The sequence below is a fragment of the Onychostoma macrolepis genome, chromosome 10 (assembly GCF_012432095.1).
Source record: "Onychostoma macrolepis isolate SWU-2019 chromosome 10, ASM1243209v1, whole genome shotgun sequence".
Classification (NCBI taxonomy): Eukaryota; Metazoa; Chordata; class Actinopteri; order Cypriniformes; family Cyprinidae; genus Onychostoma; species Onychostoma macrolepis.
In genome coordinates, this window is record NC_081164.1 from 24,597,515 (window position 1) to 24,613,615 (window position 16,101).

General features: G+C 40.0%; 1 protein-coding gene across 5 annotated transcripts in view; it reads left to right on the forward strand.

Annotated features, from left to right (window-relative positions):
* mef2ca (myocyte enhancer factor 2ca) overlaps positions 1–16,101 on the forward strand; it is a 44,017-nt gene that overhangs the window by 22,753 nt on the left and 5,163 nt on the right. For 4 of the 5 annotated variants that reach the window (XM_058789116.1, XM_058789117.1, XM_058789114.1 and 1 more), the window contains 4 exons: positions 3,190–3,393; positions 12,192–12,332; positions 12,555–12,741; positions 14,592–14,639. In XM_058789116.1, coding sequence (XP_058645099.1) covers positions 3,190–3,393; positions 12,192–12,332; positions 12,555–12,741; positions 14,592–14,639 — 580 coding nt within the window. Of the gene's footprint in view, positions 1–3,189; positions 3,394–5,121; positions 8,892–12,191; positions 12,333–12,554; positions 12,742–14,591; positions 14,640–16,101 lie in introns of those variants that run through there. The other variant, XM_058789118.1, reaches the window with a different exon arrangement.

Here is a 16,101-nt window from a genome sequence, read left to right on the forward strand (position 1 = left end):
AATCGCAATTCAGTTCTGAATGGTAGTTTAAAACTTTTAATTTAATGACCTAAAAATAAAAATGTTAATTTACAGCACCATTCAAAAGTTTGTTTGTTTGATGTTTTTGGAAGAAGTCCCTCACAAAGGCTGCATTTATTTGATTATATAAGCAGTAATATTGTGAAATAATATTACAATTTAAAATAACTGTTTTCTATTGTAATATATTTTAAAATGTAATTTGCTCCTGTGATGCAAAACTGCATTATTCCAGTCTTCAGCGTCACATGATCTTTCAGAAATCGTTCTAATATGTTAATTTGAGCTCAAGAAACATCTCTTATCATGAGTGTTGATAATTGTGGAATATTTTTGTGGAAATGTGATCCATTTTTTTTTTTTTTAGGATTTTTTGATGAATAGAAAATTCCGAAGAGCAGCACTTATTCAAAATCTTTTAACATTATGCGTAAATGTCTTTATTGTCACGTATGATCGGTTGAATGCTAAATAAAAGTATTCTTAAAAAAAACTACTTTTGATTGGTAGTGTATAAACAAGATCTTCTGAAGGACCTATAATGTAACATCAAGATCTTTAGTCAACTCAAGAACTCCATATAGCTATAAAAAAAAAGTAACATGAGGAGCCTCCATTTAAGAACCTTTTAAATTATTGTACATTTTTCTCAGAGGTTTTGCGCTTGCAAGAAAGGTTAAGTGTTCAGACTGTTGCTTTACGTGTTGTTCTTTACTTCTGAACAATGCATCAGTGTTCAAGTGGACAGAAGCTCAGGGTGCAGGATAAATGGTTGCCTGTCATCTATGTTTCCTCCCCACCTGTCCCCACCCCACCCCCCACTTCAATGGCCAGCATAGGGCCGGAAGCCGAGGCAAAGCCATTGTGGAGGGGAAGCCATCGGACCCTTCCTGTTATGACAGGAAATGCGCTCAAATGTGCTTCCTGATCCCCAGCGCAGTGGCACGATTAACCCCCTCTCAGCGCCCACCCTTTCCCTTGTTGTGCTGGTGAAGTTCTTCGTGGATGTTCTGTCTGAGATGTCTTAACTCGAGGCAAATAAACTTGCATGCATCTTTACAGGGGAAGCACGGTCGTGTAAAGTCAGCTGCAGCCTCAAAGTGCAGTTTAGCATCAGAAAGCATGTAGGAAAATGTAAAAAAAAAAAAAAAAATTGTCTTTGTGACTCAGACATCTAAGGTAAATCAAGACAGGCTGAACATGGCAGTAAACGCACGCAGCGCGCGAAAGGCGAACGTTTTTTTGCCCGTATGTGCATGTGGGGGCGTCTCAGTGAGCATGTGTAAGACATCTGTCGCTCCCGGTGCATGTGCATGTGTGTGTGAGTGTGAGCATAATCTAAATCATGTGGAGGTGAGAGCATCAGCGTGCTGAGCGGTAGGAGTGAGAAGATCACCCTGCTGGAGTTTGTTTGTGACAGAGAGCATGACGTCCGAACTCACGCACAGGGATCAGCGACACAAACACCACCAACACCATGTAGATTAGAGCTTCACATGCATGTCTATTACGCATTGACATGCATGCATGAAGTACAAACTCTAGAAGGAGAGAAAAGTCTTTTATTTCTCTTAGACAGAAATGAGATTAATTGGAGAACAGTCTGCTTTTCAAAATTGTTAAAAATTTGGTTTGGTTTAACCAAATGATCTGAGCTATGTGATAAATGTTAATTTATTAATTTGTTCATCTGTATTCTTACATGTGTGTCTATTTGGAATTTTATTTCTCCTGAGGAGAGTTTTAAAAAAAAACATTCGAGACAAATAACTCTGGCTCAAACAGTAAAGCATGGCGCTGGCAACGCCAAAATCATGGGTTCGATTCTCAGGAATGCATGAAGTGATGAAATATAGAACTTGCGAAGTTCTATATGCAAAGTCACTTGATGAAAGCATATAGGTAAATGAGACTTAATACTTAAATGAGACGACATTGAGAATTCCAATAAGTCTGTTGAGTTATGAAAAATAAACTTCTGAGCAATGCATCCATGTCAACATCACATTTGCATCCATTATATTTCTTTTATTGCATTTTAAGATTAAAAAATTGGGGAAAATTGCATAATTGAAAACTCTTGAGTTACGAAAGAGCAACCTCTGAGCAATACACTTTTAATGTGTTTGGGGATTTGTCACTTCAGTTGTTTCAATTCGTTCATTCCTCCTCTGGAGAAATATCTGCTGCTTTAATGAGACCTATCTGAGAGCTCCATTAAGTCTCCGAAGCTAAAAGCCAACTCTGAGCAATAACATTTCATGCCAGAATTGAATAATCCAGAGTTTGAATATTTCAGGCGGATGCCCAAGAGAGTTCTCTGGGTTTTGTGTGGCTGTTTCTCACTGAATTTCATAGCCATCTCATCACAGATGGAGAGTTTGTTCTGTGAGGGTTTAAATGGTGTCTTTGGGAAATTGTCCTTTCCAAATGGAATGTGCGCAACGCTGCCGGCGTGCCTAGGTGATGCTGGGTCATCATTAGCCAAAGCAATCCTATGAACCCTGCCACCCAGGGGCTGTCAATTTGTGAAGCGTGCTGGGCAGAATTTCACCTTGAACTCCCCAGTCTAAATTTAGCATGGCACGCAGAGCTCTGATAGCTCTCTAACCAGAATACCCTGTCAAACAATTTGGTTTTGGACGGATGGGGCCATGTACACTCTAGCTATAAGTTTCATTTTGATGGGGCATTTTACAGAAGGCGTGCAATTGCCAATGAAAAGAATTGCAAATGCATTTGAAGACCAAGTCAATAAAGTTCATATTTTATTGTATCAGTTCACAAGAAAATGTAGCTAAATTGGAGCCATGGAGTTGTATTTATCTTACGAGCCTTTCTTGGACAGAACTTCCTTTAGCTCAAGCAGAAGAGCATGTCGTTAACAATGGAAAGGTCATGGGTTTGATTCCCTGGGAATGCATGAACCGATAAACTGTATACCATGCAGTGGAAGTCGCTAAAAATTAAATGTAAATAAGCTAGTTAAGAGGACTGAAAATGCTGGTGACCATCTACAGTATGTTGCTCATTTCAACAAGGCTGACCAGCAACCTAGGATGTAAAACCTAATGCTATCGTTGTCCAACACGTAATACGTTTTGTCATTAAATGAGAGGTATCAAATCTATCCCAATTTAACCCTCCCTTTGTTCTTTTGTTTATCAGGTTACGTTTACAAAGAGGAAGTTTGGACTAATGAAGAAGGCCTACGAGCTGAGCGTTCTGTGTGACTGTGAGATCGCTCTCATCATCTTCAACAGCACTAATAAACTGTTCCAGTACGCCAGCACCGACATGGACAAAGTTCTGCTTAAATACACTGAGTACAATGAGCCCCATGAGAGTCGGACTAATTCGGACATCGTGGAGGTGAGTTCCCTTGACAATAAGCACAATCTTTTTGACAAATAAATTCAGGTAATTTGAATCCGATGCCTCACCGAGAGATCAGGTAGGGTTCGTTTTGGTAGAGTTGTAGGATTTGACACCTGGCCCGTGTCTGGTGGTGATTTGTTAGGGAACATGCTGAGATGTTTGGCACATGCCGTTGTGCTCTATAAGAACGGATCAGGCTAAAGGGCAGGGATGAGGACTTTACCGTATCTCATCAGAAGCACGTTATGCAACCGGTTTAAGAGGACACGTCAGGTGCCACTGTCCAAGCCAGGTGGTCTGCACAGAGACTTAAGATCATGCTTGCTCATCACCGCCACCTTTTGTGACATGTGAGCTCCTGAAAAGGTCACGGGGCAAGCGTGGGTAGCTTTAGGTAAGGGTTTCCTCATCCGCTAATCTAAGACTTCAGCGTCTTCTGCTGAAATCGCCAGCGAACGACCAAAGAGCAACTGCGAAACTGCTCTCAGCTCTTCCAAACCACCTGTCAAGACCGACTTTGGGAAGAGAGAACTTGAAGGTTCCCACCCCACATGCATGAAAGGCCATGGCGCTCCCATTGGGAGCAGTGGGAAAAATATTTCCCCTGGAAAAGTCCCTTTTTCAGTAAAAACACCCGATTGATTTGCGTAGAGGCCTGGTGGTGCCACACAAACAAACTCTCTCCTCTTACTAACTAAGTAAGGGATAAAGATAAACACGCAATAAGGATGAGGAATAACAGTGTGGATGCTGAAAGGGGCGTTTTTAGGAGCTCAATTGTGGTGAGGGATCTCTTTATCTTTGTGCGTTCGAGCATGAGCCGGTTATTGTTTCGCAACTCACTTCACTTGCACATAACAAGCTGTGAATTCAAACTCTATTATTATACTTTGACTGTTCAGTCTAGTGTAACATCGTTCGACAGGCCATTTGCAACATTGACACATGCATTACAAGCAAAGCCCTGGGGTCAGACTTAGTTGGGTTTTTATGAGGCTGAGAGGGAAAACAGCATGGCTTGCCTCATGAGAGGAGAAACATCAAGTCTCCACGAGGCAAATCTCACGGACACCCTGCCAAGCCAGTAAGGAGCCGGGATAATCCCATTTCCTCGATTAGTGTAATCTGAAAATGCTCCTTTTAATCCTAAAAACTGACAGCTTGCACTATAACCCCATGTCATCACCCTGAAACGCACGCTTTCTAGACCCCACACCTCTACTGAGAATTGTCAACGAGGCCGTTGGCGCAAAGGAAGGAAAATGTTAATTATTTCCAAAGGTCGCGTTGTTAATGACTATACATGGCCGGCTAATGAGATTGAGCAAAGCTCTGTGCGTATGGTAGTTGACCTCTTGTGTTTGGTCTTGTGCTGGAAGGCATTAGAGGTGGCAACCTTCCCCTCCTCCAATTTCACCCACACAAACCTCTGAGAAAACATGCCTACGGCGCTTGGCACATCGATCCGATTTCAAATGTAACGAAGAAAACATCGTCAACCTACTTTTAGAAACTGGCTCCATTTCAGGCACATTTGCCTCAAACGTTTTTCTACTCGGCTAATTTAGATAATTTGTCTTCATGTAGTTGCATGCCAATGCATTCTTAAGCACTTCATTTTGTTCCCCATTCCCATTTCACTCCCAGTTCTCCATGCGAGAAGGTTTGCCTTAAAGTCATTGCTTCACATTCCATTGTGCAGTTTGTTACGTCTTTGGCTAAATTTATGTTTGGAAGTGTTTTGATGGGATTGTTTGCTGCGGCAACGGTTCCCTTGTGTATTCGGAGGTGCTGGTTGCATGCACGCATGATAGCTCTTGATCTTCTGTTGAACCTTGATGACGATTGACAGATTAAATCCGTGAATCAGATTTGCTGGGCTTATACTGCTCTGTGTTAACACTGTCACATTGCAGTCACAACATCAAGAGGATGCCAGGAACTAGACCTTTTTGCCGTTACAGACAGGTTTTGATCTGATCTGAATTTGATATACAAGTTACAAATAAACAAATTTTTATATTTTTACCCAAAAGAAATCTGTGCCACTCTCATCCCTTCAGGAATTTCACCAAAAGAGAGACGTCTTTGTTTTGCATTCCTTCACCCCGCCTTTTCCTCAAACGGGTTAACATGAGTTTACTGCTTCACTTAGTAACAGCGTGTTGTATTTTGCGCTTTTGGCCTGAGACTCGTGGTTATTTATAAGATGGAGGTCTTTCACATTCTTTACCCCTCTGCCTCTTTTCCGTCCTCTGTCCTGGGCAGAGAGCAGCTGAAGTTCTCATAGCGTTGGAAATAAGGAGCAGACGCCCAACTTGTGTGCCAGACCTCCTCCCCGTTCCAACCCTTTGTGTTTTTATGTGGTCCTTCCCCATTAAATGCCTGAAAACCGGTAGTTTTCTAAAAATAGAAAGCAGCACAGCTAAAAATAGCTCCGGCCCGGCAGTCGTGCCAAGGAAAATGGAGAAGAATAGGCGTGGAGTGCTGGAGAGAGAGAGAGAGAGAGGACAGCCGCGCTTGTTTTTTTTCTTCCCCCCACTCCATTTTCCCTCCATGAAAAACTGACCACAGACGGCGGCGTACTTCAATAAAGCTTAAATCAAACTTGTTAGGATGCCGTTTTCACACTTTTAAGAGAGGAGTTCTTCTGATTACGTGACTTCTCGTGGCATGCTCCTCTGCACTTCGCAGACTGTTTCTGTCGGCTTATATCTGCCATCTGTTCAGCTATGTAAACTTGAAAACATGGTGTGAAATTCGAGCATGCAGTGACCTCAGCCCACATTTGGGTCATTGTTCTGATCCGCTCATGCTTAGAGTTTGAAACGCAGTATTTACTGCCCTGTTTTCTTCATCCTCGATTGAACGACATCAGAGGGCGGTTTTACATTCCACGATTAATCTGAACCTTGTTGCGTGAGTCAGGTTTTCCAAGACCCAACGGCGAGCCAGCGCAGCACAAAATGCTTCGCTTTTACCAAGACTCTATTCTTTCTGAGAGTGCTAATTGTTAGCTGGTCACAATAAGCCCATTTCCAGATAGGCTACCCTTGATAAGGAGTTTCAGAGACAAAAGCTGTTAATTGACGGCGAGGGATGAATGCTTTATTTCTCACTGGTGTTGCAACTGATCGTAGATCGTAAGGTCGGCCGTTACTGTGGCATGTGAGGCCAGCGGGGTAAAACCTCACTCCCCTGTTCTCAGGAGGTGCTGTAGTGACTGACATGGCCTTTAGCCTCCTTCTTAGAGCGTCCGCCTCCCACGCCGGAGACCGCGGTTCGAATCCCGCTCGGAGCGGGGCGAGTAGGACCGCAACACATGCAACGTGTCAGTCTGGTGACTGAGAGCCCATTATTGGGCTACAGTGAGGGGCTTTGTGTTCATAAAAGACTTGATCAGTAATAATTTAACATGAATACGCATACTGTCCTCTATAGATGCTGCAATGGAAAAACAAGGCTTCTGAGAGGTCACAGGACAACAAATGTAAAGAGATGACATGCTTGTATGTGATAATGTGCGATTATTTACAGAGGGAATTCATTAAAATTCATAAACGTGGTCCTGCTTGACCTCGGGAATGATTCTGGTGAGGAATTCTTGCTGCAAAGAAGTCGGGAGGTGTCGTTTTCCGGGAGCTGACAATCAAACCACCCAAGAACACCGGGGAGCACAGAACGTTCGCTTTTTCGAGCCCAACTCTGTTTCAGGACACTCTTCCGCTTCCTCGCGGTCGGATTGGATATCCACCGGGCCGGTTACTGTCGTAATTACGCTCTCAAGTGCGTTTAATACCAAACACGCGGCGCTCAACTCGTGGCAGTAAAAGAGAGGGCCTTTGATTCGTTATTATAGGGTACTGAGAGCATCAAAGGAGGTAAATTACCCAGAGGTCCCCAATGTGGCATTTTCCAAACGTTGCCCAGCTGCTGTGGTCGGAGCAGCTGGTGGAAAGAGCCCTGGAGGAGGGCCAGACAGCGCCACGCATTGGCCAATGTGACCTGCCGCAGGAACGGGGGCGTCCCCGCTGGCTCACCCGTACGGCTCTAATAGGATTCCGCCTCTTTGACGGTCGGAATCAGTACGGCTTTCGTTTTTCCACCCCGATCCATCTGCTTTTGATAAACCCAGCTTGATACACCAGTGTTTAGGCAGCACAAATCGAGTCTTATTTGGGCTTTTTCTGTGAACTGATAATGTGCCTTTTCCTTTCGCTTCAACATGCGTTTCTGTTACAATAGCTGCTGCACTTGTCTGTGCACGGTGTCGTGCTGCCAGTTTGTGTGACTCACTGTGTAAATCAACAACTTTCCACGCAGGCAAACATGACACACGCACACATGTACGTCTGAAGAGGTGGAAGAAGTTCTTAGTCGAATATCCCTACTGACACGTGAGACAATAAGGCGACATTTCCTTCAACCGAGCTGCCTTTTTGTGGTCACATGCTCTGTTTGATTGCTTTTTTGGGTGTCTTGGATGTGGTCCTTGTTGCTGTTGACAGGCAAAATGCAGTGCCACCTTGGCGTGTGTGCATGTTCCTTAAAGGAAAGACATCTTTAATGTATCGATTGCGGTGGAGCTAGAGATTTTTGCATGTTTCCTGCATCTCATGTTGTTGAGCTCTATGCTCTTACTGTGTTTTAACATTTTTATGTTCCTCAAGAAAAACATCTGATATTTAAATGAAGCATGAGAGCTATGAAAGAACACCTCTTGAGCAATACACTCTTACTGCATGTCAGGAATCGTCTCATTTGTTTCTAATATAGTTTTGTCTCTTTAGGCGTTTAGGAGAAACGTCTTATTCGGAAATGAGTCTCCTATAAGTAATATATTCTTACTGCATGTTAACAATTACCTCTTTTTTTTCATTTTTGAGGAGAAACATCTAAGACAAACGTGATACTTTAACATAAAACTCCATTAAGTCTCTTGAGACTTGAAATGAAAGAGCAACCCATGAGCAACATATTCTTACTGTATGTCAACAATTATGAATAGATTTCTTACTTTTTCCTCAAGGCACTTGATAAGAAACATCTGAGACCTAGATATACTGTAATTGAGAGCTCTCTTGATTTAAAGAGCGACCTATGAGCAATATAGTAGGCCTATGTCAATAAATCTCTTTCTGGTTTCTCTTAAGGCACTTGAGTTGAAGATGATACTTAAATGAAGCATAACTGAGAGTTATGAAGGAGCAAACTCTAAGCAACACATTACAAATATATGTCATTTGTCTCATTTTTAAAAATATTTTTATATATCCTTTTGTGTATCCATTTTATGAGAAACATCTGAGACGGCATTGATCCTGGAATAAAAATAAGAACTCATGAAGTCTCCTGAGCAATGAAAGAACAACAGTAAGCATTATAAACATGTAGATCTGAGGAGAAACCTCGGCAACAAAAAGTTGAGATTTAAAGGAGATCTGAATGAGAACTCCATGAAGTCTCAGTCCCGAGCGATGATTGAGCAACCTGTGAGTAATATCATTTTCCTCTGGGTTGGTGTGGTGTGTGTGCCGTTTGAATGCAGTTTCTCAGACTTTGCCCTTGTTTAAAGTGTCTCCTGACACAGTGGACTGTAATGAGCCTGGTTTGAGGTGAGGCGAGACCACCCACGTGGTCCTCAGAGCAGGGTGCACGGTGACGTGACGCCCTCAGTCAGTCAGTCAGTCCGTCAGCTGCTGGCCAGCAAACAGCAGTCAGCTGTCTCCACACGTTACCACCTGCTACTGCACGTACAACATCATTTCTCCGCTGAAGGTTACCGGCTAGCACGCTATATAGGACGCCATGTCTACATGCGGACAGACTGGGGCTGTCTTTGTCATGTGGGAGAGCGATGCAGCGCTGGTTTAATTAGGAGCAAGTCTCCATAGAGTTGACAAGACTAGGAGCAGAAGGAGGCGCTGATGGCTGTCTCTCCTCTCCTTTCTTCTCCTCTCCACCCTCACGACGGCTCGCTTCAACTTTAGTCATAGCTGAATGCATTTTTTTTTTAACTTGTTGCAAAGCAATGCAAGAAACCTTTAGGTGGCCAATGTATTGTAAAAAGTGCTCAGAGGTTGCTCTCTCATAGCGCAGGAGAGTTTTGAGAAGTTTTATTTAAGGCCAGAAACATTTGCATTCAGATATTCACATTTTTAGTCTAAGAATCAATCAGCTCTCATATGGTTTTCCTACAAGTCCTTTGGAGAAAATTGAAATTAGACATTTATGGGACGCAACTGGAATCTCACTCTGACTTTTTGTGACACAACAAAACGTTATGCCTTTTGGTTCATATACTCATGTAGACTGTTTTGGATATAAGAATGAACTTTGTTTGGGATGTTTCTCCTAAAGTAATTTTTAGAAGGTAAAATATGCATACATGAGTCAAGAGTTGGCATACAGTAAGAATATTGAGCTGTAAAATGAATCTCGGTAGCATATGCCAGAAGATTTGGTCTTGGGAGAAATTGTAGAGAAATGTTTGAGTTCATACTGAATTTATTTTTAAAAATATGAGCATATTTTGAGACGTTGTGTGGAGATCTCTTTGAGAAGACGCATGAAGTCCTTTTCCAAGGTGAAAAATCTGACTTCAAGGGATTAGTTCACTAAAAAATGACAGTTCATTCATCATTTATTTATCCTGTTATTTCAAACCTGTTTTACTTTTTTTTTTTTTCATCTGCAGAACACAAAAGGTATTTTAAATTTTTTTGTTGTTGTTGTTGTTCTTGTCCGTATTAGATTATTTAAAAAAAAAAAAAAAAATTGTTAATTGAAATAAAGCTGAAATACAATGCGATAAAATAAAATAAAATTGCAATAAAATGTAATAAAAACCTAAACTACTGTAAATGAAAATTTGAAATTAACTGAAATAATTATGGAAATAAGTTGAAGAAAACCAATCTAACTGGAAATTAAAATTAAGCAATCTAAAAATATTTATAACCAATTTGAAAATATTAATAAAAACATAATAGTATATAAATAATACTAAAACAACACTGTTTCATACAATGAAAGTCAATGATGGCCAATATTTTTTGGTTCTTAAAAGTATATTCTTTTGTGACATGAATGATCTCAAACGTGCATGACAAATTACAAAAAATGAAACGATCTAAAACGTATTTGAAAATATTAATAAAAATCACGATAGTATATAAATATTACTAAAACGATGCTGTTCCATAGAATGAAAGCCAATGGTGACCAATGTTTTTTTTGGTTCTTCTTTTGTGACATGAAGGCGATTAAATGACAGAATGTGATTTTCTGGGTGAACTATCATTTATAAGGTCTTCACGTTTCAGTTCTCAATTTAATCTCGCTGTCATCTAGGAGGAATAATTGAGATCTTAAAGTTGTGTCACGCTCTCGTCGTTGTCCTGTCTTTGGTGTGTGATGAACTGAACAGGAATGCTCGGCTGAGCACGACCCTCCCCCTGTTGGTCTGGAGCGGTCCGTGCCGGTCTGAATGTTTAGTCTGCTGATGTCAGGCTTTGGGATCCAGCCGTGTTGCTAAAAGCACCGAGCCGGGTCGGACTGTGAGCTGGAGGTGTCAGCGACCCGCAGGCAGCGTGATTGGGGGGATGGCTGCTGGTGTAGGGTTGCTGGGACGCTGCTGGGTGGCACTGGGGCAAAAAATAGCCTTCTACGGCCATCCCTGGGGTTTGAGGCCGTGATTGGCTGTGGCCCCGGCTCTGCCCCTTCCCCTTGAGCCGAGGAGATTTGTTGGACAGGTGCGAGGGCCCTGACAGGTGGAGATGTCTTGAATGAGTGGAATTGCTGTGGTCCAGCGACGTGGCTGCTTGCCGACGAGCGAAACGCTGAGACCAGGCAGAAAGAAAAGCCAAGCTGCATTGCTGTATTTCACTTTTACCTTGAAACTAACTCCCAAAAACGTGGACAATACACAAAAAGGTGGATTATTCTGACATGGCCATTAAAAACGTAAGATCAAACATTTAGCTTTTAGTATGGATAGGAGTAATAGTGTTGTTTTGCATAGTAGCTCCGCTAATGACAGTATGAGTGATTAATGAGTGATTAATGCACATTTTTATTCCGTTTTAAATCAACGTTTGCTCAAACTAGACTCTCAAAAGCTTCAGATGAAAGGATTAGGCTCTTCTGAGGAATCAAAGGCTCACGTTTCACAAGCAGGAAAAGCTTTATTTGTTTTCAGATATAGCCCTCATGTGGTCAAACAGGAAATTGCTCCAGTCCTGAAGAGATATTTGTGCTTGAATACAAGATCAGCTCATTTAACAGCATCTGTGGCATGTTGTCAGTTACTACAATTTTGGTTTTAATGTTTTTTTTTTTTTATGCTTAATTCTTTATTTTTTGTTTAGATCAATTAATTTTTATTGCATTTTTGTATTATTTATATTTCATTTAAACTCAGAAAATACCTTTTCCTTTTTCATCTGTCATTTATCAGCATCTGTGGCATGTTGTCGATTACTACGGAAAATAATTAGACTTGTAGAAAAAAAATATATTTTATATTAAGCAACAGATACTGTTGATATATATATATATATATGTGTGTATGTATATATATATATATATATATATATATGTGTGTGTATGTATATATATATATTTTTATTGCATTTTTGTATTGTTATATTTCATTTAAACCCCAAAAAATGCTTTTTCCTTTTTCATCTGCAAACAAGTTTCTTTCTAATTCTGTCCTGGGTATAATCTATAGAAATATATATTTTGAAGTATTTTTACAATATTTTAATATTTTTGTGTATTTGTTTCAGACTCTGAGGAAGAAGGGTCTAAACGGCTGTGACAGTCCTGATATTGATGCTGAAGATTCAGGCCACAGTCCAGAATCTGAGGACAAATATCGTAAAATCAACGAGGACATTGACCTGATGATCAGCAGGCAGAGACTGTGTGTAAGTGTCGTAACTTTTCAGTGTCAGAACTGATGGTTGAGCCAAGTTGGAATCTTAAAATAGTCAATTATTAGCAGATTGATTTGACCTGGCTGATAATGCACTACATCCATGATTTTTCTTTTCCATTTGCATACTATATTTATGTATTTCTCAGTCATTTGTTTTTCATGAATTCATCTTTGTGAATGATGATTGATTTCAGTACGTTTTGTTTTATAGGCCATCCCCCAGTCTAATTATGACATGCCCGTCTCAATCCCTGTGAGCAACCCCAACAGCCTGATCTACAGCCACCCGGGAGCGTCCCTGGGCAACCCCAACATGCTGCCGCTGGCCCACCCCTCCCTCCAGAGGAACAGCATGTCCCCTGGAGTGACCCACCGGCCCCCGAGTGCAGGCAACACAGGTACTGACCCGCACCGGGCTCTCCACTTTGCCAGGGACTCCTGGTATGGTTTCAAATAATGTTCATTTCCACGCTTTATTAACATCATTAGAGAGGACCACCAACAGCTCCACCGAGGCTATGAAAACACGCCTCGCATGTATTCAAACACCACATACAGATCATTACATGCGCTCAAATATTCAGCTGCGCCGGGCCAGGCCTGTAATATAAACACTGTGTGGACTCAGCAGAACTCCTGAGGCTGTCCCAGAGCTGAAAAAAAGTGTCTGTCTCGATGGGAGATTTTGGCTGCTTGTAAAGGAACTCCCGGTTTTCAGCGGGCAAATAAAGATGACCATATTTTCCTTTTAACTCCGGTTCTGACTTTTGAAAGATCTGTGTTTGTGGTCTAGGCTTCATCGAGAGGAAGTTTGGTCAGCTTAGGATTTATCAAAACACATTATCCGTACTCTGAGCACATGGGTGTTTCTTCAACTGTCACAAGGATTGATTTTTATAAAAACACAGATAGACAGATTTTTTTTATTATTGTTATTGGAATGTTGCTTTCATCAAAATGTTTTGTTTTCGTTCCTTTTATGTTTTACCAGAACCACCCTATCGATCTTAAAATTTGGAAATCCATCCAACTTTTATATATATATTTATATTTATATATATATATATATATATATATATATATATATATATTTGTTTTTTTTTTTTTTTTTAATGTAAAAATTTTATTAATTTTTTAACTATTAAAAATATTGAATGACATTTTTAATTTAAATGAAGTGTAATTTTATTTAAAAAATGTATAATGTATATTTTAAATGTAATTAAAAATTAAGTTATTTATTAAACGTATTCAATTAGTTCAATTTAATGACATTTATTTAATTACAGCAGTCTAAACAAAAAGTGAAATCATCATGTAAAAATTATTTATACTGATTTTTATACAAATTGTCAATTGAATATCGCAAACAACCATTTTTCAACTAATAACTTATCAAACATTTGTGTACTTGAGTACAGAAGAACTAGCAAAGAAACCGAAGCGTTTGTCTGTCAGTTTGTAAAAACAAGCAACAAAAAAGATGTTGACAATTACACACAATCATGCGATACATATATAAACAGAAGTATAAATAATATGATTTAAATTAAATGTACGAAAAAAAGAGGCAATTTTATTCCAAAAACATTTACATATACAACATTTACAAATACAGTATTCTCTTGTGATGCATGTATAGTAACACACCTTTGGATCTTGTAGACAAGTGTGACAGTGTGAAAAGTCTTAGCAGTGTTTCATTTCAAAAAGTGCACAGGGCCAAAAGAAACATCCAGATATGTGTGTTTAGAGTGTATATAGAAAGAGAAAGAGGAAGCAATGGGAAGAAAAATGAACAAAGTGGTAGAAAAAGACAGTCTGTGGTGACATACGTGTGGGAAGCGTAATCCTTCTGTGGGCTTGTTATTATTGTCTAAAAGATCTATTTTGTGCTCTGGTCAGAGTCCTTCTGACCGCAGCGTCTGTCCTGTCATTATCCTTGGCCCTCCTGGAACAATTTGCTTCGTATTACAGGAGCAAAACTAAATATGAGTCTTGGCAGGGACCGCGACGTCTGAAACCGCGCAGACTTTTCAAAGGTTTTTCTTGGACGGTGGCATCTTCTCCATAGGGCCGAACAGGGGTTTGTGGTTTGGGATAGACTTACAGATGGTTTTTTGCACACTGGCTCTCGTACATATATCTCGAGCGGCCCGTCTGGCCACAGGAAGGAGGCGTCAGTCAGGCGTGGCGTACGTGTTTTGAGTGTCAGTCTTGTTTAATGTCTTCTCTGTCCTATCCTCAGGTGGTCTTATGGGTCCAGACCTCAGCAGCGGAGTGGGCACCAGCGCTGGTAAGAGTCATGTGTGTTTACTATACGTGTGTGTTTGCTGTCTCAATAGACAGACGGAGCCACTCGGTTTGATTCAAAGCTTCCTTTTCTCGGCTAGTTCCTCCCCGGATATTTACCCAGCGCGCCGCTGTAGGATGTCGCGGTGAAGGGCCTTAAATAGTATATTTAAAGAAGCGTTTCATGAAAAACATCCTATGCTGAATTCTAATATGATGAAGCCGTCAACACCTTCGTTAGGCGAGACGAAACATAACGCAACGTATTCATAGAACGTCCAGATTGCAGGCCCTGATTCCACCACAAAAAGGTCCAAAAAAGTCTCAGTGATGTACCGTTTGTTAGTGAACACGCTTCATTGATGAAAAAGATTAAAAGCCGGCGCAAGCACGAAAGAGTTTTAACGAAGCTCGCAGAAAATGGACTTTGCACATTGTCACAACTCACTGGCTGTCAACACCAGCACTGGTTCGGTGCAGAAGACTCAAACGGACCGTAATGAAAAGCAAATGTTGAAAACTAGAAGTCTAAATTGTCTTTAAGACTTATGCACGATCTAAAAGTGATTCTTTGTTCACTGTTGTAAAGTGCTGTTGTACGTTTGCCAACATTTGCCATTTTTTCTTCCATAATGTTCACTTTTCCCCCAATCGTTAGCTGTAAGACAGTTCTGTGGTGTTACTGTGACAGATGGCAACAATTTAGTGACAGCGTCTTGAAAAAGACCACAGAGCTAATATTGTAGCGGACTTCTTAGAAAGCATGTGGAAACATAACATACGAAAAGATAAAATATCTTGAAAACAACCACGGGTACAATAACATGTGACGACATTTTTTTATGTTTTAGACAGTTTTATCAAACGCTGTGACAGCTGTCAGATCCACCGAGTCATTTTAAGGTTCAAGGGACAATTATTTTATGACCTCTTCAAACGAGTAGTAGTTCAAAAGCTCTTTCTGATTATTTTTAAAGATGTGCTTCATAACACCACAGAAGTGGAATCTTCTAAAGTTCAATTTGAATTATATATATATATATATATATATATATATATATATATATATATATATATATATATATATATATATATAAATGATAAAATAACATTTACAATTATTATTGTAAAGTTTTTAGCTTTATTATTATACAGAAAAGTTTTTATCTATTCTTATTCTTCTTCTTCTTATTATTATTATTATCCAGAAATGTAAGCAATGCAGAAGAGCAGTAGTAGTAGTAATAATAATAATAATAATAATAATAATAATAATAATAGTCAAATAACAATGTTTATTTGTAATAGAAATCTTTTGCGTTATAAATGCCTTTATTTTTTATGCTTCCTTGCTAATTAAAATTAACTGGAATGCTTTACTATAGTGACCAGTTCTCTCTATTATCTAGTTGCTTATTAGCATGCATATTATTAACATATTGGCTGTTTATTAGCACTTATAAAGC